Below are 21,023 nucleotides of genomic sequence, written 5' to 3'. Positions count from 1 at the left end.
TGAAAAGATGTTCTACCAAGCCTATAAGTGGAAAATAGGTCCTAAGTAACAAATGCTACTTCAAAAATAAATTAATGAAGCATAATTTAAAAATTAATCAAAGAGAAGTTATATCTTAAGTAACTTTTTTGGAATTAAGGAATATTAAAAACTCATAAATTATCTTTATTAGTATTTTGGGGATGAGATGGATTTAAGATATGTGCATTCTGAATTAGTGTCCCAAGTTATAATCAATAGTACAAAAATAATATATTCTTTTAAAAGAAAATTAACAACAGCACCAGAAACAGTACACTGGTTTATTAGATGAACATTCAGTGTCCATATAGCCAATGAATATCTTGAAAGTTAGCAGCAGCATCATTTATTTGGAAAAAGACTTAAAAATGTCATATCCTTTTTAAGGTATAAGGAAATAAGAATAACTATTTCAGACCTGATAATCATGGCATTGAAAATTTGGGGTAATGGAGAAGGTAATTTCATCCCCACACACAGACCTTTTGATGATTTGATAACTCGTGTCAGAAAAATTAAACAATGAGAAGAGATACTGCATAGTATTTTAATTAGGATGAACAACCTAACATCAAGCTATTGCATGGCTCAACTGCTTCCACTAAGTTTCAGTTTTCACTTATGAAATCTAAAATCAAAAAATAAATTTTAAAGAGGAATTCTCTAAGAGATTGATTGAGTAGAACTTAAGTCACTATGAAAATACATCACTTTTCCAGTCTGCTGAATAATTTAGTTAAAAAGCCGTGAAACTCATCACAAGTAATTTATACAAATTCAGTTCATTAATAAGCTTTTTAAAAAGATTAAACAGATTTCTAAAATCTAATTATTTTTATTTTCATTTTTTAAAGACATTTAGCCCTGTTGTCACAATTACTTTATTCAAGGACTAAGTTTGTATGAAGGATACAAATTTACACACATTTTACAGCAACTTATACCCTAACATCTACAAAATTCACAATTATAATACAAGTGAGTACAAGGCTGAGATATAAAGCTGTTTGAATACCAAGAAACAAAAGGCTTTCTACTTTTTTTTTTTTTGAATGTTTGACTTCTGTACCAATGTAAAAAAAAAATCTTTCTCTGATTTTAAGATGGGCAGCAAACCCTTCAACAAACACAAACAGTTTTCCGGTGCTGGTGTAACAAAGGATTTCCAAGTTTCTTCTGGCCCCTAAGACTGCGGCGCATAGCAAGCTTCACTGAGTTTTTACGTTGAGGCGTTGAGGATAGACCCTCTGATGAAGAACCACTGTTCCGGTTTAGGCCACTTCGTCTGGGCTTTTTCATAGCCGGTCCAGAGTTAGATTCTTCCAATGTCCTTTTAAAGTTAGCTGGAGGGGTCCTCTCAACTTCTTGGGCTTTCAGTTGTCCAGGAGTTGATTTCTTTAAGTTTTTTTGGTCCATGCTGGGGTTTGCTGAATTAGAAGAGGAAAGGCCAATTGTCAGGCTGTTGCTGTTGTTCAAAGAGTCATGTATCCTCAAAGTCAGGCCTTTTGAGTAGTTTTCCTCTAATGCCTCTGGGTCCTTTGAAGATACTGCTACAGACTGGACACTACCCCGAGCTCTCTCAGTTGGCAACTCTAAATATTTCTCAGAGAAGGCATTGCTGCGGACAAGGGCAGGGATATGGTCCTTAGAGCTCAGTCGTGGCCATGCATCCTCTTCCAAAAACTGAAAAAGAAGAACCATATCAGAAATTATTCATGCTGCAGTTTAATGAATTCCTGGTTTGTGAAAGTCCTGTATCTATTACAATAAGGAAAATAAGGATACACAAAACTATTTAAAACACTTTCACAACAAACCAAGTTTAACTTGTCAAACAGATGCTATGGCTGGTGATTTAAGTCCTCCTAGACTCTCTTTGGAGATCCTGAAGGTACACATTTCTTCAGACAAGTTTAAGATAGTCTTATTGTAGTATAGTTGTCCTCCAACTCTGGGAGTTTATACAGTTTCACTGATGAAGATAGTCTAATAATATTTCTTGGAAGGGAAAGCACAATTAACAATCTATCTAAAGCACATGTCAGATGGTCACAGCTATTTTCTGTTATCCTATAAAAATGAAGTAAAGACTTTTAAAGAACAAGACTTCAAACAGACTAAATAGAAATCCTACATGCAAGCAAACTATTCTGTTAACCTGAGTCTCAGTCACTGTTTCTGAAAAATCAAGAAAATAAAGAGCATTAAATTGCTTAACTTTTTACTCTTATTCATGCCAAAAACAGAGGCTGATAAGCTTCCACAATGAATCCATTCTAATTTTAAAATCTCAAGATACGCACACTGACACATTGTTGGTGAAGCAGTGAAATGGTAAACCACGTTGGAAATCAGTTTGGAATTATGTAAATAAAGTGACTAAAATGTCCACATCCTTTGAATCAGAGACTCCATTACCGGACCCCAAGGAAACCATCAATAAGAATATCCCCATATACATCAAAATATTTATAGTGGCACTTTTTGAGATAGCAAAAAATTGGAAACAAAGATGTTTTTCAGTTGGGGATTGGCTAAACAAATTATGGTACATGAATGTAATGGAATACTAATGTGTGGTAAGAAATTATGTGTGTAATGAATACAGAAGATCATGGAAATGATCTTTATGAAATGATGCATAGTGAAGTAAAGCAAAGCTAAAAAAAACTAACATACACAAAATAGCTACAACAATGCAAAAGGAAAGAACTACATGCCAAAAAATCAAAAGTAAATGTAACAAAATTATGAAGAACAATCGGGACTCAAAGAGAGAAAATGAGAAAATACTCACAACCCAGATCCCTCCTTCTTGCAGGGGGAAGCTACACAGGTATTATGCATTGTACATTTTTGGACTTTTTCAATGTACCAATTAGCTCGGCTGATTTTTTTTCCCTCTCTAAAAAATAATATTTGTCATATGGGCTGGCTCTCTGGGAGGGAGAAGGGAAGGGATACTTGGGGTACATAAGATGATGTAAGAAACAAAAAGCAATAAAAACCTATTTTTTAAAGTATCTTCAAAAGACCCTTACTAGGGATCATGAAAAGTCTTAGGGGAGGTTAAAGTCAACAACTGAATAATTTTCTGATAGTCAAAATAGATTTGCTTGCCAATATTATAGGTATCAAATTCTCTGTTACAGCAAAAGATTAGCATTCAAGAAGGTTGGCAATTTTAAGTTACTATTTAGAAGAAGAGAAGGAAGATTTTAGAATTGAAGAGAACTTAAAAGATCTGGTAAGATCTACTTTAAGGAAAAAAAATTATGGTTAAGTGATTGGGGGGGAGTTGATTTTTTGGTTTTTTTTTTGGCTTTTGAATATTTAGTGAACTTTAAGCAACTGAAGTTCACTAAATAAGTTCCTGTAACTATCTACCTTTTACCCTCTAAATTATACAAAGAAGGTATAGAAATGATGGGGTATCAGAAAGTTAGACTCTGGGCATGTATTAGAAAACTTAGATGAACTCAACAAATTTCTGGAAACTTAGCAGGAAGGAAAATAGTCAAGTCTCTTATATTTAATCTAATGTGTCATGAGAAATATCCAAAAAAAAGCAAGTTAAACACCTCTGAAAGTGAAGAGTAGATTTGAAGAGTCAGTTCTACCCATGATCATTTCTAATCTGTGATACAGGTCTACAGCAAAGTGGACTCAACAGAACCTAACCTAGAAATAACTATACTCCCTCTCTCCTAGCCTAAATCAGAGCAGGTCTTTTTTGAGGCTAGAGGGAAAAGGCTAGAAAACTTAACAGTAGAAAATTTTGTTTCTAAAATAAATTCAGTTTCACATTATAGACATCAAAGTGCTTTAGAAAATAAAGCCACTGGCTCAGGATTCTATGTAGTCAAGTAAAAGGACTGAGCACGAAAGTACACAGTCCTAATTTTGGTGTTCTATCCAGAAAATACAGCTTTAACATAATAACTTTCCTCTCTGGGTCACTGGTTCACTTATTTTACACCCAAATGCCTCATTTCAAAAGCATAATATCTTTAATTTGTTTGTGATAATGAGCAGATGATTATGAATACTTCTCACACCTCAAGGTAGCTATAGCTATGTTTTAGATAAGGATGACAGGGCAATGAAGACCTGCTTTCCTTTACAATAACAGGAACTATATATGGAGTATGTCCTTTTTCCTATACTGAATTGGGTACTCTAAGCTCACATTTACCCTGTAAAAGTAAATTCTAACTGGGATAGCTCAGGTAAATTTTCATTCAATTTTTAAAGGATTTAGCAGAGCAACTTAATTAAAAAAAAAAACAACAAGATTTTGTGGGAATAGTGAGAATAACATCTGCTACAACAAGATAACTAGCCAACTAAATGCAGCAGCTACACACACTACTCATGGATACCCATGATGAAATCCAAGAATAGGGACAATAAGCCTCAAAGGAACAATACCTAAACTAGTATGGATAAAAATTGATGGAATCCTTTACAAAAGAGAGAGACAATGGGACAAGTTCAGAGTTAACACAATTTATTATAATTTCTGTTGTGCCATTTCTTTGTAAATTCACAGACTATTATTCTGATACTACGGGTGCGAAGGCTTCTCTTCCCCCATTTCCTCCTTGCATTTTTCCTTTTCCTTTTCTTTTTATTGGCGTTCTGTGGGAATACATTGCAACTGTTAGCACAGTCAACTGCTTTTATAGATCCACTCCACATTATGTTATTTGAATTACCTTACCCCCTTTTTCTAGATTCATAAAACACATAAAACATAAGGTGCCTAAGTTGCACATTTTTAAACTTCAAAAAAAATTTAAGTAACATCCTATCAATAGAAGAAGTATTTTGTAATTTGAGTGTGAACTGAATACTCTATAAACTATTTGGACTAAAACAGCTTCACCAAAAAGTCATGCTTGAATGACCAATATCTGTCCCACAGGACAAATAACGAAACTGTGCAGAGTGTTTGGGAACAATGGGTACAGAACGCTGTATGTACTGTCAAATGAGGTTGCCATGTCAGTAGGTTTGGCTCAGCTGTTTTCCTCTGTTACAAAGAAAGGTTACAGTCTTCCTTCATTACAAGGGAGGATTAACTTTTGTTACAGAGAAGGGTTCTATGGTAGCAATATTATCAATTTTCAAAAGGTCCCAATATTGTAGGAATCAAGACATATCTTTTTGTCCCTATCCTGCCCCTGTAAACCATGTCACACAATAAATTCCCCTCATTCCTAGATCATAATTACTAAATTTTTGCCTGAACAAAAGGAACCAACTAAGATAGAAAGGGGAGAGAGGGAAAGGAAAGTTCCCCAGCTTTCATAGCAACTTACATTTATGTAACACTTTAACATCACAAATTAGGCTTTACTGACATCCAATATTTCTATTTATTAAGCTATAATACAGACAAGTCTTAAATTTGAATGGTTATAATCTGATGAGATATTGTCAGTAAAGCCTACTTCATGATGTTGAAGTGTTATATAACGCTTTAAGGTCACATGTCCTGTCCAAATATTTTAAGTCTCAAGAGTTATTCATAATAAACTAAAATAATACTTTTAATGGGGGCTGTTAGCCAAACAAATGAAGAATTATTGAAGCTTGTCATAAACACGAAACAACAAGAAGCATTTTTGAGAATCAGGCTTAGAAAACTTGACTTCAAGTTTCATAGACAAGAAAAAGAAAAGAAAACAAATTTTTCACGGGAGCAAAATTTTGTCCTTTATATGCTTATCAGAAATTAGTCGTTGGCATTGTTCTGATTACTTCTTTGTATTTTTATTTGTTGGCAGGGCCAATTGATCTTTTTGCACACCTGTATATGGGTTGTGATATTTATAAGCCAGGGATCAAAAACTATCTAAAGTTCTGCTGCATCTCAAATTAGCTTTTAGGGAAAATACTTTCAGATGGCCTATTTCATCATTTTCTTACACTGCATTAGAATACAGACAATGGGATACATTTGCAATCTGTATTAAAATTAAATATTCTTGTCACTACAGCTTTCCTACCATACCTCCTGAATTCACTTTGTATTAAAAAAATAAGTAGTAAAGCTCTAGATGCATCCGAATACCCTAAAACTGGAAATTACTGAAAACAATCATGTATTAATAAGTGGATCAGATAAAGAACCCTCAAAAAGGGTTTGACAAAGTTTCAGAAAACTTTGACAACAAAGGCCCTTAAAAAATGTGAACAGTGATAAGAAGCTTACAAATTATATCTGAAAATAAAAAAATACCTATTAAATGGAAGATGAAATTACTGAGCATGTGAAGAAGCAGGATATAGTAGTATTAATCAAGTCCCAAGAATTGTCCACAATTTGACACTGACAAATACTGTGCTATATCCCATATCTATATTAAATATCATTATAAACCCTAGTTTTCTGACTCTTTCATGAGGGCTCTTTCATAAGTCATATTTTAGTGATGTGACTTTCAGTTGCTTTAATTACTTTGGCAGGCTATATAGTTGGGAAAGAATGATCCTATAATGTCTTTTGCTGAAGGGAGCAATCATATAATAACTTATAAGAGGGCATTAACAAGATTACAAAGCTAAACTTGTGCCCAGTATTAAACTAAATGCCCAGTACACACATGGCGCTCAAATATTTAAAGGTAGTGAATTAAACTTAACAGGAGGTTGATAAACCACCAAAGAGATAGGCTGGATACTGGACTTAAGATGTCAGTGGTTAAAGGGAACTCTCAGGTGAGGACACTTTGTTTCTCAATGCAGGTCAGCACCTTCTCTGCAAATAATAGTCTCAGAGACCTGTCTAAAGCGGTGTTGTCAAACTCAAAAAGAAACCAATCCCTGAAGGCCATGTACTGACTTAGAAAACCACAGATTAACATTGTCTAGCTTGTACAACATTTTCATTTATTTGGCTAGATATTTCTCAATTACATTTTAATCTAGATCATCAGAGGGCCTCCTGTTTGACACCTCTGGCATTAAGCACTGGGAGATTAAGTGACTTGCCCAGGGGCAGAGTCAGTATGTGTAAAGAGGTGGAATTTAAACCTGGGTCTTCCTGACTTCAAGGCTAGCTCACCAGCCACCATGTCATGCAGTTTCTCAGACCATCAAAATATCCACCAAAATCTTTAATTTCCTAAAAACTACAAACAATGGAAAAAATTCCAAGTTACAGAAATTCTGTTGGAATTGGAACTTAATATAATATTGAGTTATAACAATAAAAACAGAAAATAGAAAAATTTTACCTTGACTGGTGGTGTGGAACAGGTAGAAGGAGACATCGTATAAGCTTCCTGACTATTGTATGAGGGACTGTCTGCCAGATTTAAATAAAGTTCATCTTCACGTGTGAAGTTGCCTTGATTGTCCACTCCGGGTGAGATGCAGATGACTATGGCACTAGTGTTATCTGCACGGAGCATGCGCTGTCGCCAGCGACCTAGTGCTCTATTAACAAGCATTTTGGCACAAGATTGTCCATGTTCCCCCTGTATTAAAAAATATATATATTAATGTTAAAAGCCAAGATTTTTGCTTTTGGTGGGGGGGAGGGTTAAAGCGACTTGCCCAGGGTCACACAGCTAGTAAGTATCTGATGCCAGATTTGACCTCAGGTCCTCCTGACATCAGGGCCAGTACTCCACTGTGCCACCTATTTGCTCCCAAAATTTGCTTCTGAGAGGAATTTAGCAGAAAAAATCAAGTCCTCACAAAAAGTTCTATAAATTACAACATAATAGTTTCAAAAAGAATCACAGAAGATAAATTCTATGAAATGCAATAAATGTGTTCCTGAAAAAAATATAAACTGTATTTCAAAAAACAATCACTCTCTAAATGTACAGTGGGAGCATACAAACATACTTCAAATAATCTTTTAGGAAATCCTTTCCCAAAATTATCTGCTTTATAAATCTCAATGATCATATTTGCTAACGTAAGCAAGAAAATACTTCACCTAATTATTGTTTTAAAAAAAAGTTTAGATTTAGTCACTATTTTGCCTGTTTACAACTTAGAATTCAGTGTTCATAATGCCAGAAATAAAAATTACCCATATACACCAAAATTTTTAAAAATCTGTTTTAGCTTACTCTTCTTTAGAAAACAAGGTCACATCATAATTATTTTTCATCTATTTTTATCTATTTGATTTGCAAGAAATTTTACCTCTACTTCACTGTTTTAATTAGGGAGAGTCAAATTACAAATTAAGAAAAGCATATTCTAAAAGGAGCAGGTTTGGAGAATTAGATTTTGTAGTATGAATGAACATTATACATGAGTGAAATACCCAGATTTTTTTAAAATTCTCAGATTACCTCAAATGATGAGGACCTATTTCAGACAGGTTTTCATAATATAATGAACTTCAAAAGTGGCTGGCAAGGTATTACACAAGTACATTTGATTAATCTTCAAACCTAAAAGCTCCATGGAAGCAATTCAAAATATTGTATCTTAATACATTCACTAATGGTTCCTCTAGGAATTGGGAGATGCTGTGCCAATAATTGACAACACAATTCTCTTCAGGGAAGACATATTTTTCAATACAGAAGTACAGAGACTGGGGATGATATGAAGGTGTAACATTAATTTTCAGATCTCAACTATCCTTTAAGTAATCTTCCTTTTCTTCTCCTTCATGAAAAAGATTCAATTTGAATTATCAATTACAGATTGGGACTAAATTAATTCAGAATTATCTTCCAACTCTTGAAATTTTATCCTTCTGTGTGCTGTACAATAAATCTTTATTTACCAGGGCCACTTAATTACCTAGAATTTTTTTACTGTGATTAGAACATATATAGCAGAGTCAAATGAGACAAAAATAAATATAAACCGAGTACACTGCTCATCCCAAATCAATCCCTTGTAATATGACTATACTGATTCAAATATATAGCAATGATTCAAATGACAAGAAAACAAGCATGAACTGAGTAAATATTCATCCCAATAATCCTTAAATTTTTATTATCTCAAACTCAAGCACAGTCCCCATTTCTCACCACAATACATGCCTTAAAACTACACTAATATGCCTATATTGTTCTATAAGAATGATGCTGTAACTTGGAAAGGGGAGTTTCTCTGTTCTCTAAAAAGAATACGAAATCAAATCAGTTCTAAGTCATGATCAACTATCATAAAAGAAAACCTACAGATCATAAAAAAAGAGTAAAGTTATTCTCCAGGTCATAAAAATCAGATATAACGCATGCTACACAGTGATTATTCTGAGGAGGAACAATCTACCATGCATGATGTGGACATACAACACAGAAGGACTTTATCCTAAGTTTAACAACAAGCTAATCTGCCATACCAAATACTTAGTAACAATTATATTACCTTCTTAGAACATGGAATACAACCTTTTAGTGGCTTTTTTTAAAAGCACAATCCTCTTTTTTTTAAGAGACTACGAGAAAAGATCTCTGTAAAAAGCTGTTAAGCTGTTGATAGCTTTTACTGACCAGCCTAGGGTCTGTTTTAGAATAAAGTCTGAATGGCAAATCTGTAATCTATTTCTTATCATTCACTTTTGTCAAAAAATTTAGTTCACAAGAAGAAAATCCCAGGCAACTAAAGTCAATTAGATGGATTCTCATTAATCCAAGTTTTATTCTATGTACTGCTGTCTTCAAGATCCTATTCAATATCCTGTAATAATTCCTATTGTTATGAGAAACACAGAATAGTGAGTTGCCTTTATTTTTCTCCTAATTACCCTATGACAAAAGTATTCAACATTCCATTACTATAGTGGGTACACAATATGCTAAAGTGACAATTATAAGTATTACTTCCATAAAAATATTTGTCTAAATTAAAAGGATTGGCCCAATACTTTTTACTTTCACTTAGTTACTTCTGCTTCCTCAATTTATTTGAAGTTCCTCAGTATCAGACCAAATAAAAGCCACCACAAGACTAATTGGCAAGCCCTCCTATTTGATACTTCTAATACTGAAAATAGAAAGGCATTGAAACAAGAACTAACTCATTAGCATCAACAAATTTCACAGAATTCTAAGACAGCAATAATACATTCCTATAGCTCACATATGTTTATGCTTTCAGATAAACCTCTGAATGAACAGAGAGAGAGTAAAAACAGAAGTATCAGTGTTAATTAGGTAACATAAAATAAGTAGAATATGGATAGATACTAGATATCAGTTTATATTCTAAATATTTACCAAGACATGAAAAAGAGTTTTAAGAATATTTTTAAGTTTTTAAACTCTAGCTAACCAATTAAAATTAGTCAGAATACCTCATTTATCCAGAATTCCAATTAACTGCTGTTTTAATTAAAATGACTGAGTACCATAAAAAAATACACCAAAACAGATAACCAGAATTTATTCAGAGCTTTAAAAGTTTGCAAAGCACTTTATATAAAATACCTTTGAGTTTTGTAAGACCTGGGATATTATTATCCGTACTTTAAAGGTGAAAGAATTGAGATTCGGAAAGATTGAATGATTTGACAATCTTTTATTATTTTTTTAAAGAGACTTTTACTAAGAATGCACTTAATCATAAAAGCTCCCTCCTAAAAAACATACAATTCCTACCCTAAAGAACCCTAGGACTTTGGTTTTTAAGTTACCTCCAAAAATCATGGTGGCTCTTAAAACGCAAGGGGGGGGGGGGCGGGGCGGGGAATGTTTCACTCTATATATCAAAGTCAGTTCTAGAGCCACACTCTCTCCCATGCACCCCGCCTCCACCAAAATGGCCACTAATCTTTTAGGACCTTACCCCCAGCCTACTTCAATCACCTCCTTCCAGAGTCTCCTTGCTTCTTTTCCCTCCCTGTCTTCAATTTGCCCTTCACATAAGTTCCGGGGCACACTTCTCACTGTTATCCCTATGCTCAACAGCCTCCAATGATTTGGGGAAACATGTAAATTCTTCAGTATGGAATTCAAGGCCCTCCAATTTCTGGCACTAAAAGTCTTATCTCATTACTTCCCCTTCTGACTCAGTATTCCAGCCAATCTGAAATACTAGCTATTCTCCAAAGTCAGTATTTCACACAGACCAATCTCCCTTACAAATCCACACCTATTAAGCACCTACTGTGTGCCAGGCAGTACGCCAGATGAGGAAGATACAAATACAAAAAATAAAACAACCCCTGCCCTCAAAGAACTTACATGTTAATAAGGGAAACATACTACTAACATAATTTGGGGAGTACTAGCAGTTGTGGGGATCAAGAAAAGTTTCATATAGAAGGTAGTACTTAAACTTCTTGAAGGAGCAGAGGGACTCCATGAGGCAGAGGTAAGGAAAGAGAACATTCCAAGTAAGAGGAATGGCCAATAAAAAGACATACAAATGGGAGGAGTAATGTGTGTAAAGAACAGAGCTACTTTTGCTGGATCACAAAGTGTGAGGTGGGAAAGAGAGAGGGAAAAAGCACTTATTAAGTGCCTACTATGTGCCAGCACCTGTGCTAAACAAGAAGGGATTGTATAATGCCAAATGAGGCTGGAAAAACAGGTTGGGAACAAGTTGGGAATGGCTTTAAAAAAAGATAAATTAGTTTTTGTTTTGCTTTGACATGGTCAGACCTGCATAGGATGGACTGGATAGGGGAGAGACTTGAGACAGGAATAGCTATTAGTAAGCTACTGAAAAAATCTAAGAGTTACGTGTTAAATCCCGGAACTCAGGCAGAAGCTGAATAAACAAAGAAAGAGAGTTGGACATGAGATGCTTTGAAGTTTAAAAAAAAAAAAGGCAAGATTTGGCAACTGAAGGAGCATGCAAGATGAGGGGGAGATAGCATGCAGGATGAGGAGGAGATAAGGGATGAAGATTATGCTAAAGTTACAAACCTGGGAGAGAGAAAAAGTAAGTCTGGAAGATGGGTGAATTTGGGTGGGAATATCTGTTTTTTATATAATGGGTTCTGTCAATGGACATTATAAAGACTTAATACATGTGGAATCTCTCTGTATGGATTGCTATTGCACAATCTAAATTAGAAGGCATAGTTAATTTCTATGCAAGGCCTCTGACAAAAGTGTTAAAGACTAAAATGAGGACAGCAACATCAAATTATCGAAGTCTCTCTCCTCACCATCAAGTACTTTTTCTCTTCCTGGTCCTGACACATTGCGATGGCATCTTGAGGAGGGATCATGTTCCATAGTCCATCACTGCCCAAGATTATATACTTGTGTTTCCGGGGATCAAGAGTATGTACACTTGTGTCTGGTTCTGGGGACACCACAAATTCTCCAGTGTAAAAATCATAACTCCACAAGTCACCTGGTTGAGAGGAAAACAAAGAAGTATTGTTATAGAAGGTGGTCATTTTCATTGGTAACTTCTAATGCTAAAGCAATTAATAATTCTCAACTGCAAGCAAAGTAGTATATAAGAAACAAAATTTTATGATCAAGATAGCATGGCACAAAGAACTAAGCAAAGTTACCTTTAAATTTTCAATACAAGATTAAGAATATGCTTTTGTTAGTATCACTGAGAACTGATGAGAATAAAACTAATTACTAGAATATTGCAACAGAAGGATCTCTTATTCAAAAAAAACCTAAGAGAAATAGAGAGGGAAATGGTTCTGTACTTACCACTATAAAAATCTACAAACCTAAGTAAAGAAGGATGCTTCACATAGGTGAAAAGAAAAACAAAAGTGATGAATGTGAAAGAGCAAATTACAGAAGGAAAACATTGTTAATAGCTTCCCTAATACAGACCACAAAACTAGCACAGAAACAAGATATGGTAGTGATGGGAGGGAAATGGGAGTGGACAGGGGGCACAGACTGCAATTATTTGGATACAGATTTATTCCATATTTTAAAAGCAAATCAATTTATAATTCCCATCCTGCCTGACAATTTCACTTCATATACCAAAAGGAAGCAATGCTACTCTAGACTTCTGAGGAACAATAAAGAATGGTTAGTGACGTGAAAGTGACAAAAAGTTTAAGAGAGAGTGATATCTTGGAGTTTACAATAGCAAAGGAAGAGAATTCTGGACATGCATGTGTCATGGATTTTAGGAAAGTAGATTTCAAAAAGTTCAGAGGAAAGAAATAATTTTGCATTCCAAAGACTTTAAGGGGAAATGTAGCTCTAAAGGCATGGGAGACCCTAAATACCTCATCTACTGGCTACACAATATATCTGTCTATACAAGATATGAATAATCCTATTTCAGAAAAAAAGAGGAAAATACCTAAATCAGTGTGATAAAACTAAGAGTTTAATGCTGAAATTAAGACTTCAAAAAGAAGCATACTACAAAAAGGGAGGGACATTAAACCAGGAAAACAACAGCATGATTCTTTAAGTCTAAGCCTAAGAATAAGCTGAAGCTTATGAAAATTACCAAAGCCAACAAAAGGGCCTTGCTTCACCCAAGGACAAAAAACAGCTGGGTACTTAGAGGAAGATGGTGTAACGTTAACAGCCTCCAAAAAAATGAAAGCCAAACTAATCTCTACTTTCTTTCCAATTTCTCTTGTCAAGTAGAATAATCTAAAAACTGCAAAGAGAAAAGCAAATCTACCATAAGGATCCATATCCAAAGCCAAGTAAGGAAAGCACTTACCCACTTAAATTGAGTTTAAGTCTCAAGATCTAGACAAATTTTATTTTTCTGGGTAACAAAAGAATTTAGAGACATTTCTTTGATGATATCTCTATACAAAGTGTCCCAAAAGTCTTAGTACAGTTTCAAAATTTTTTTAAACACGAAGACTTTTGAGACTCCATGTATTTTGGAGCTAAGCCAAATATATAGGAATACAAGCCATTCCCCAATTGAGAAATGGTCAAAGGATATGAACAGGCAGTTTTCAGAGGAAGAAATTAAAGCTATCTACAGGCATATGGAAAAATGCTCTGGATCGCTGCTGATTAGAGAAATGCAAATCAAAACAACTCTTAGATGTATTTTAAGAATCCATGAGTCTGTCAGTATATATACTCTCCTCATCAAGTCTGATCAGAATTATGTCTGAATAAATGGGCCATTCCTAGTTGCCTTTCCCCTAAAATTCAGCACAAGGCTACTAACCTAGTAACCGATCTCTCCAAATTTAGCAAAGGTTAGTTCTCAAAAAAAAGATATGTATACAGTCTGACCCAGGACCTGTGATCAAAGTCTTTCCAGTTTCATGGGACCATCCAAAATTTGAACAACGCAGCCTTCAGGTTTAGAATCTTAGAATGATGTAGAAGGGAGTCAAATCGCGCCCCCCCCCACTAGCTGTATGACCATAATTTCTCTGAGCCTCAGTGCCACAACAGTGACAGGTATTTCATACAGTTGCTGAGTGTCAAATTGGAAAAACGTTTATTAAGCACTTCATAAAACCTTAAAACACTTTAAGTCAGCTATTATCAAGTCTGAAAATTACAGTGACGAGGAAAACAAGAATCATTATGCTATTCTCTGAAATGTAAGACCACGTATTACAAGATAAAAATACTCTTTTAGGCCCAAAGAAAGAAAAACAAAGTTAATTTCTACTTCTTTTGTTCAGCAATGCTTTGGGAATCAAAAGACCAAAATGAACTTTAAAATAAGTGGTTTCTAGACATGAGGTTTCAATAAGTATGAGTAGTTTTTTCTTTCAATAGTTCTGACCTTTTGCTAAATAATAAAAACTTTGTCTCTTCCCCTTCCTGAGTTTGAACTTCTCCATTAACTCCCATAAGTGATACTGACCAATTAAAATGTGCTTAGAGCCCAAAGAATACTTCAAATAAATTACCCTCCTGCCCTGCAGTAAAACCCACTGCGGAGCCAGCCTTATTAGCCAGAGAGCCAATTCACCTTCCCAACAGAAAAGAACACAAGCTGCCGCTAAATGCTAATTATAACCCAAGCTTGCTTACATAATTGCATTTCCCCCTTTTATACCAGCACAACAAAGATCATGACTGATGTCAAGATCAAATGAGCATGGAATGTAGTTAAGATAAATGTTAAGAAAGCAATTACAGAATATATAATTGATGCTAAAAAACCTGCAAAAACCACATTTTGACTATTAATTGGATTCAACACTGCCACACCCAGTAAGAATTTAATTTATGGAAGAATTGTGACCCACAAGTCTAAACTCAAGGTCTAAGGAAACAAGAACTGTCAAATTACATTTAGGTTCAGGTTTGGTACACATCCTTGAATACAGGATAATATTTTTTACCTTTAATAAAAAAACTAAGAACTTAATACCACACAACTTATTTTCCGTATGAATTTTAAGCTACTGCTGCTGCTCACTTCAAACACTGGCTAAGCACCTGCATGCTTTAAACCAGGGGTGAGGAACCTGCAGCCTTGAGGCCACATGTGGCCCTCTAGGTCCAAAGTTAGGATTCAGTCAAAGGGCTACACTTGAGGACCTTGCTTTAGTTTGTGGTAGGTTCTGTTCTGGGGAAAAATAAAAAAAAAAAGACATGATATTAAGGGAGTATGACCCAGGAGAGAGAATGGAGAGGGGAGATAGAGGGAGAAGGGAGAAAAAGAGACAGAAGAGGGGGAGGAGAAGACCCTCAAAGGCTGACATGATACTGATATGACCAGATCTGGAGAACTAAGTGCTAAAAGAAAGCTGGTTTTTAAAGGAATAGAAATCTAGAAAAACTTGTGTGGAGGATTCTATGAACAGTTCAATCAGATGGTAGAGAGATCCTATATTAGGGGGAGAGCGCAGGAATAGAGAAGGGAATATTCTCCCTCTATGATATTTCACATAACTTGGTAATAATGGAATATGAGAGGCAGGGGAGAGGGCAGAGTAAAAGATACACATTTATCTTTTGAACTTGACATATAATACTGCTAGTAAGAACATGAAAGAGCAGGAGGAGGTTTTCAAGGAAATTAATAAACTGAGTTTTGATTATGTTAATTTTCAGTGTTTAAAAATGTTAATCAATCATGGATGCATATTCAAAATGTTTTCCTTCTCTAAAGTTCTCCGCATTTCTTGCAGTTTCTAAAACTACATAAGCAAATCTGAAACACATAAAAATCAATTATGAATGTTTTGCTTCTTCATTTTCTAATTAATTTTCCACTTAGATCTCTAGTCCTTTCCTCTTTGGGTTAATAATAACGTCTTTGCCTACCTTTGTTTATCAGTCCCACCCCCACCCCACCCCCACCTCCCACACCCTTGCCCTTTGCTTAGGGTTTCAATATGATTCCCTTAAAGGAGGCAACAGAAAGTCTTCTACACTAAAGGACAGCAATACCTATGCTTAAAATTTTACAGAGCCAGTTCACTGCAAAAAACAAAACAAAACAAAACAAAAAACTAACTTTTAGAAGTTGAAAGTCCCTGACAACATTCTACCTCAAATTCAAACTGGTTCCAGAAGGACTTACTTGTCCCCTGTATCTCATGGACTGATTTAACTAATGTCCATTTTTCTATATTCCCTAACAAACTTCTTGAGCAAGAGGTCAATATCTGCTCCTGTTTCAGTCTAGTACCATACACTTTCATCCCTCTCTCAATCATCCGGATATCAAATGAAATCATATTTGTTAAATACTTAGAACAATGCCTAGCACCTTTCCCTTTCCCCTCTTCTCCAAGGTCAGTCCTTCAAGCCATATTCAAACCCAAATTTCATTTCTAACCTTTTTCTCATTCTTCATCAACCTCTCAAACTGCTGACACAGCTAACCACTCCCTTTCCTTACTATCTCTTCCTATCTTTCTGATGGCTCTTCTTTCAAACCTCTCTGAAAAAGCCCCCAAAGCTCAAATTCTTGGTTTTTCTTCCCTTTACTTCTCTTCCAACTTTCTTGCACTCCCCTCCTCTAATCACACAGAGAAATCTTCTCAAGACCTCCGTTATAACCTCTTTAATGCCAATTCTCCCAGCTACATCTCTCGTTCCAACACTCCATATTCAAGCTGCAATCTCTCATTTCCAACAATTCAAAAGCTAATTTCACTTATTTCCTTCCCCTCATCAACTCAAACTAAAAATGTCTAAAATTAAAATCTACCTCCTTCTTCCATTCTAAACTTCTCCAAATTTCTAACTTGTTTATGATACAAAAGTCTCAAAAACCCAGTCATCTTTGATGCCTCCTCTTTCACCACCTAAATGTGTATTTTATCATCAAAGTCTTAAAAATTCTTTCTTTAAAATGTCTCAAATTTGCTCCTTCATTCTTAGTATCAACATCCTTTCCCAGAATGTGGCACAATGGAGGGGAAAAAAATCTGCCACTTAATATGTCTCTTTTCGGGCCTCAGTTTCCTCTTCTGGAAAATGAAGGGGCTGGATTAGATGATCTCTCAGGCCTTTTCTAGCTATATAATCTTACTGCTTTCTATATGGTCTTCAAGACTCTAGTTTCTCTTTCCTCTAATCCAGCCTGTGGACCTATATTAAATTCCATTTCTACAACACTCCTTTCAACATACCACTTCTCTAATCCCCAAATCAAAGAGATCCTAGATTTTTTTTGAATATTCCACGTTACTGATTTTTAAAACATTCACCAATAATAGCATAAACCTATTGTACATAAAGTGAAATCAACCTAAATTAAAACAAAAATTTTAAATCCTTTATCAGTTTTTATTTATATATGCAGAACGTCCCAAAAGCATTAGTGCAGTTTGAGGTTTTAATCATTTCAGAACTATAAATGCTACATTTCAAGGTTATATTTCTTATATTTTGATTTTCTTATTAAATTTAACAATCATCTTGTGCTATATTCATTGCTGTAGCCGATTTTCAGACTTTATAAAAACTCTCACCAGCTGATGCTCAGTGATGCTCACTGCATCTGTAATCCTAGTCTTAAAACCATCCAAAGAACTAGGGTTTGATTCATACATTGATAGCTGTGAGATGACCCTATAAAAAAATGTCTACTGGAGGTAGATAGGTAACTGAAGAGAGGAAGTGGACAAGCAGGAGTATGCCTCTACTGAGAAAGTGTCATCCAGCAACTGTCCCACACAGTAGGTAATGCCAGGATGCCTCATCTTGTTAAAACTAAAATTTTATTAAACAAAATCCACAAAACTAAATAAGTATAAAAGAAATTTCAATAAACTTTCAAATTATGTTCTTTGACAGTTTGTATTATTTACATTTCTGAAGTTATTAAAACTGAAAGCAGCACTAAGACTTTTAGTACCCCCTGAATATATATATTATTGGATTCAAATGACTACAAAACATCATAACAAAGTTAAGAATGTTTTATTACAATAATTCAAAGCAAAGTGCTGCCAAATGCCACTGAGCTCTAATGAAAACTCCCTTGGGAGATTTTAAGAGCAGCCAAAGTCATAAGCAGTAAATGTTCAAAGAATTAATCACCATAATAACACATACAAAAGATGCCTTTAACATTGGTACAGGAAGTTTGGATGAGGATTCTCCAAATAGGTCTGCCAATCAAACATAATACCGTATACATTCATATACAAAGTACCATGATTTTGATAAATTTAGCTTTCTATAAACAAATGACAAAACACTGTAGAAATTTTTAAAATACTAAACAGGTTAATTTGCTTAAAAGTTAGCACAATCCTTTTTATGTTCAAATTTTTACCACTAAGAAAGCACTGTCAACAAATAATCAGGTAGTAATTTATTTTAGGATTGTTAGGAAGAAATATACTAATACCTGGAATTCATAGAAAAGCAAAAATCATTTATGCAAAGTAAGAAGTAAGACAACTTGGGACTGCTAGGTGGCACAGTGAATAGAGCACTGGCCTTGGAGTCAGGGGGACCTGAGTTCAAATCCAGACTCAGACACTTGACACACTTACTTGCTGCATGACCTTTGGGCAAGTCACTTAACCCCAATTGCCCTGCCTTCCCCCTTCCAAAAAAAAAAAAAGTAAGACAACTTAAAGCCATCTTTCCACCCCAACTAACACAGATCAATGCTCAAAGAAAAATACAGAGTTTCTCATTAAATAAATTGTAGTTCACAATCTGATGATCTAATGTAGAGAACATCAAGTACTAAGGAAAGGTGAGGGAAAGCTTAGAATTTGCAGAGCTTATTGTGAGGTTTCAAGGTGGTTTTGCTGATTAAAATTTTTGCTATGCTATGTTGCTGTTGGGCAATCCACTTACTTTCTCAGTGCCTCAGTGTCCTCATCTACAAAGCAGGGATAATGTCTATCTCACAGCGTCACTGTGAAGATTCAGGAATCCGGATGAGGTCTTTTGTTTACACTTATTTATATTGTGAAAGGGTTTTCAACAAGAATCTCCCCTATTATGTAATGCTTTTAAGCTCCATTTTTAAAAAATATTTTATTTTCCCAATTACATGTAAAAATAATTTTTAACCTTTTTTTAAACTTTTGAGTTCCAAATTTTCTTCCTCCCTCCCTCATCTCCTCTTTCCCTAAGAGGGTAATTTCATATAGGTTATACATGTACAATCATTCATGCTATTCATTTTAACCTAAATGTTTGTTATAAGCACCCATTACTGAGTCTAAATCTTTTTTCAGAAAAAATTGCTGACTAACCTTTGCCTCCTTCCACCTTGTACTTGGGAAACCATTTCTTTTAAGCCAAAATAGTATCTACCCTTATAAATTTCAACTTCTTGTTCACTCTGGCCTGATATTTTTGTGGTTCCCTATTCTGTAGTCTACTGAGTTTCTTTGAGACTCATGCAAATTCTGTAAGCATTACATCTATGCCTTCATCCAATAATGTTGAACAGAACAGGGCTAAGCACTAGAGGTTTGATTTACTCCACTAGGCAGCTACCTTCGTGCTGACCTAAGTCACACTTTTTGGATCCAATAGTTCAACCAGTTCAGAGTTCAAACTATCTAAAATGTTATCCAGCCCATAGCTCTCCATCTAATCCACAAAGATATAATCATGAGAAATGCCTTACTGAAATACAAGTCTAAGTCTAAAACACTTTCAGCATCTACCAGTCCAGTAACCCTATCAAAAGAAGATATGGCCTAAGGAGCCCTAACCAATACTGGCTGGGGAGGAGGGGGAGGAAGAGATGGGGATGGGAATCGACAAAGGAGACCTGAACACATGATGAAGTATAGTGGTCACTAAAATGACTGACACCTAAGGTCTCACAAATCTTACCTCTAATAATACATTCTAGAAAGTTTCCAGAAATTAGAAACCAAACTCATTGGCTTTGAATTTGAAAATGCTTGCTTCTTCTCAAATAAAATACCAGAACATTTTCCTTTCTCCAGACATAATTGGCCACCAGTAAATCAATCATGCTCACTGTACTCAATATGTGACCTTGACACCAAATCATATATCATCTTTAGCTTGAGTGATCACATCAGTAAAATAAGGGATTTAAACAAGATGGTCCTTGGGTCTCTTCTATTTCTAAGATTCTATGATTCCTGGATTTTACTCTATGAAGGGAGCACTGTGGTCAAGTGCAAAGATCACTGGCCTTGGAGTCAGGATCTACATTCACATCCAGCCTCAATCAATTATTTCTTGGGGTGCCCTTGGCAAATCACTTAACCATTCTGGGATTTAGTTTTCTCACTTGTAAAACAAGGGAGCTGATAAGACTCCAGGTGCTACCAACTACAGATAGAGGTGATAAACTCAAGGTGCAGAATAAGACAAACTTTTGAATATAACCCATGTTTTTTGCTTAACTATACATACTTGCTAAAGTATTTTGTTTTTCTTTTTGTTTTCCAAGGTGGGGGGGGGGGGGAATGTTAGTCGAGAAAAAGAAGGAAGAAGGGCTAGGGATAGGATAGATTCCTTCCCCCATCACCATCACACACAGAAAAGGAGGGTCACTGAGGCATTTTTTAAATACACAGAAAGGAACAGAAGGAAAGCCAGAAAGAATCACAGACAAAAAGAATTTAGAAAATTACATACTGAATTTATTATTTAAGAAAAGCAAACTGTACAGGAGATATGTAGTTTCATGTAAAATCTGCTTTTTCAGGTTCAAAA

General features: G+C 35.1%; 1 protein-coding gene across 1 annotated transcript in view; it reads right to left on the bottom strand.

The window, feature by feature from the left end:
• Positions 1–288: 288 nt before the first annotated feature.
• Positions 289–21,023, bottom strand: part of PPM1D (protein phosphatase, Mg2+/Mn2+ dependent 1D) — a 41,476-nt gene continuing 20,741 nt past the window's right edge. The window contains exons 4-6 of the mRNA XM_036757218.1: positions 12,131–12,321; positions 7,266–7,508; positions 289–1,704 (exon numbers count right to left, since the gene is read on the bottom strand). Of these exons, the coding sequence (XP_036613113.1) occupies positions 1,141–1,704; positions 7,266–7,508; positions 12,131–12,321 (998 nt within the window). The 3' untranslated portion in view covers positions 289–1,140. The remainder of the gene's footprint in view (positions 1,705–7,265; positions 7,509–12,130; positions 12,322–21,023) is intronic.

This window comes from Trichosurus vulpecula, chromosome 4 (genome assembly GCF_011100635.1).
Source record: "Trichosurus vulpecula isolate mTriVul1 chromosome 4, mTriVul1.pri, whole genome shotgun sequence".
NCBI classification, from domain to species: domain Eukaryota; kingdom Metazoa; phylum Chordata; class Mammalia; order Diprotodontia; family Phalangeridae; genus Trichosurus; species Trichosurus vulpecula.
Note: the sequence above shows the minus strand (reverse complement) of the source record. Positions and strands in the feature narration are given on the sequence as shown.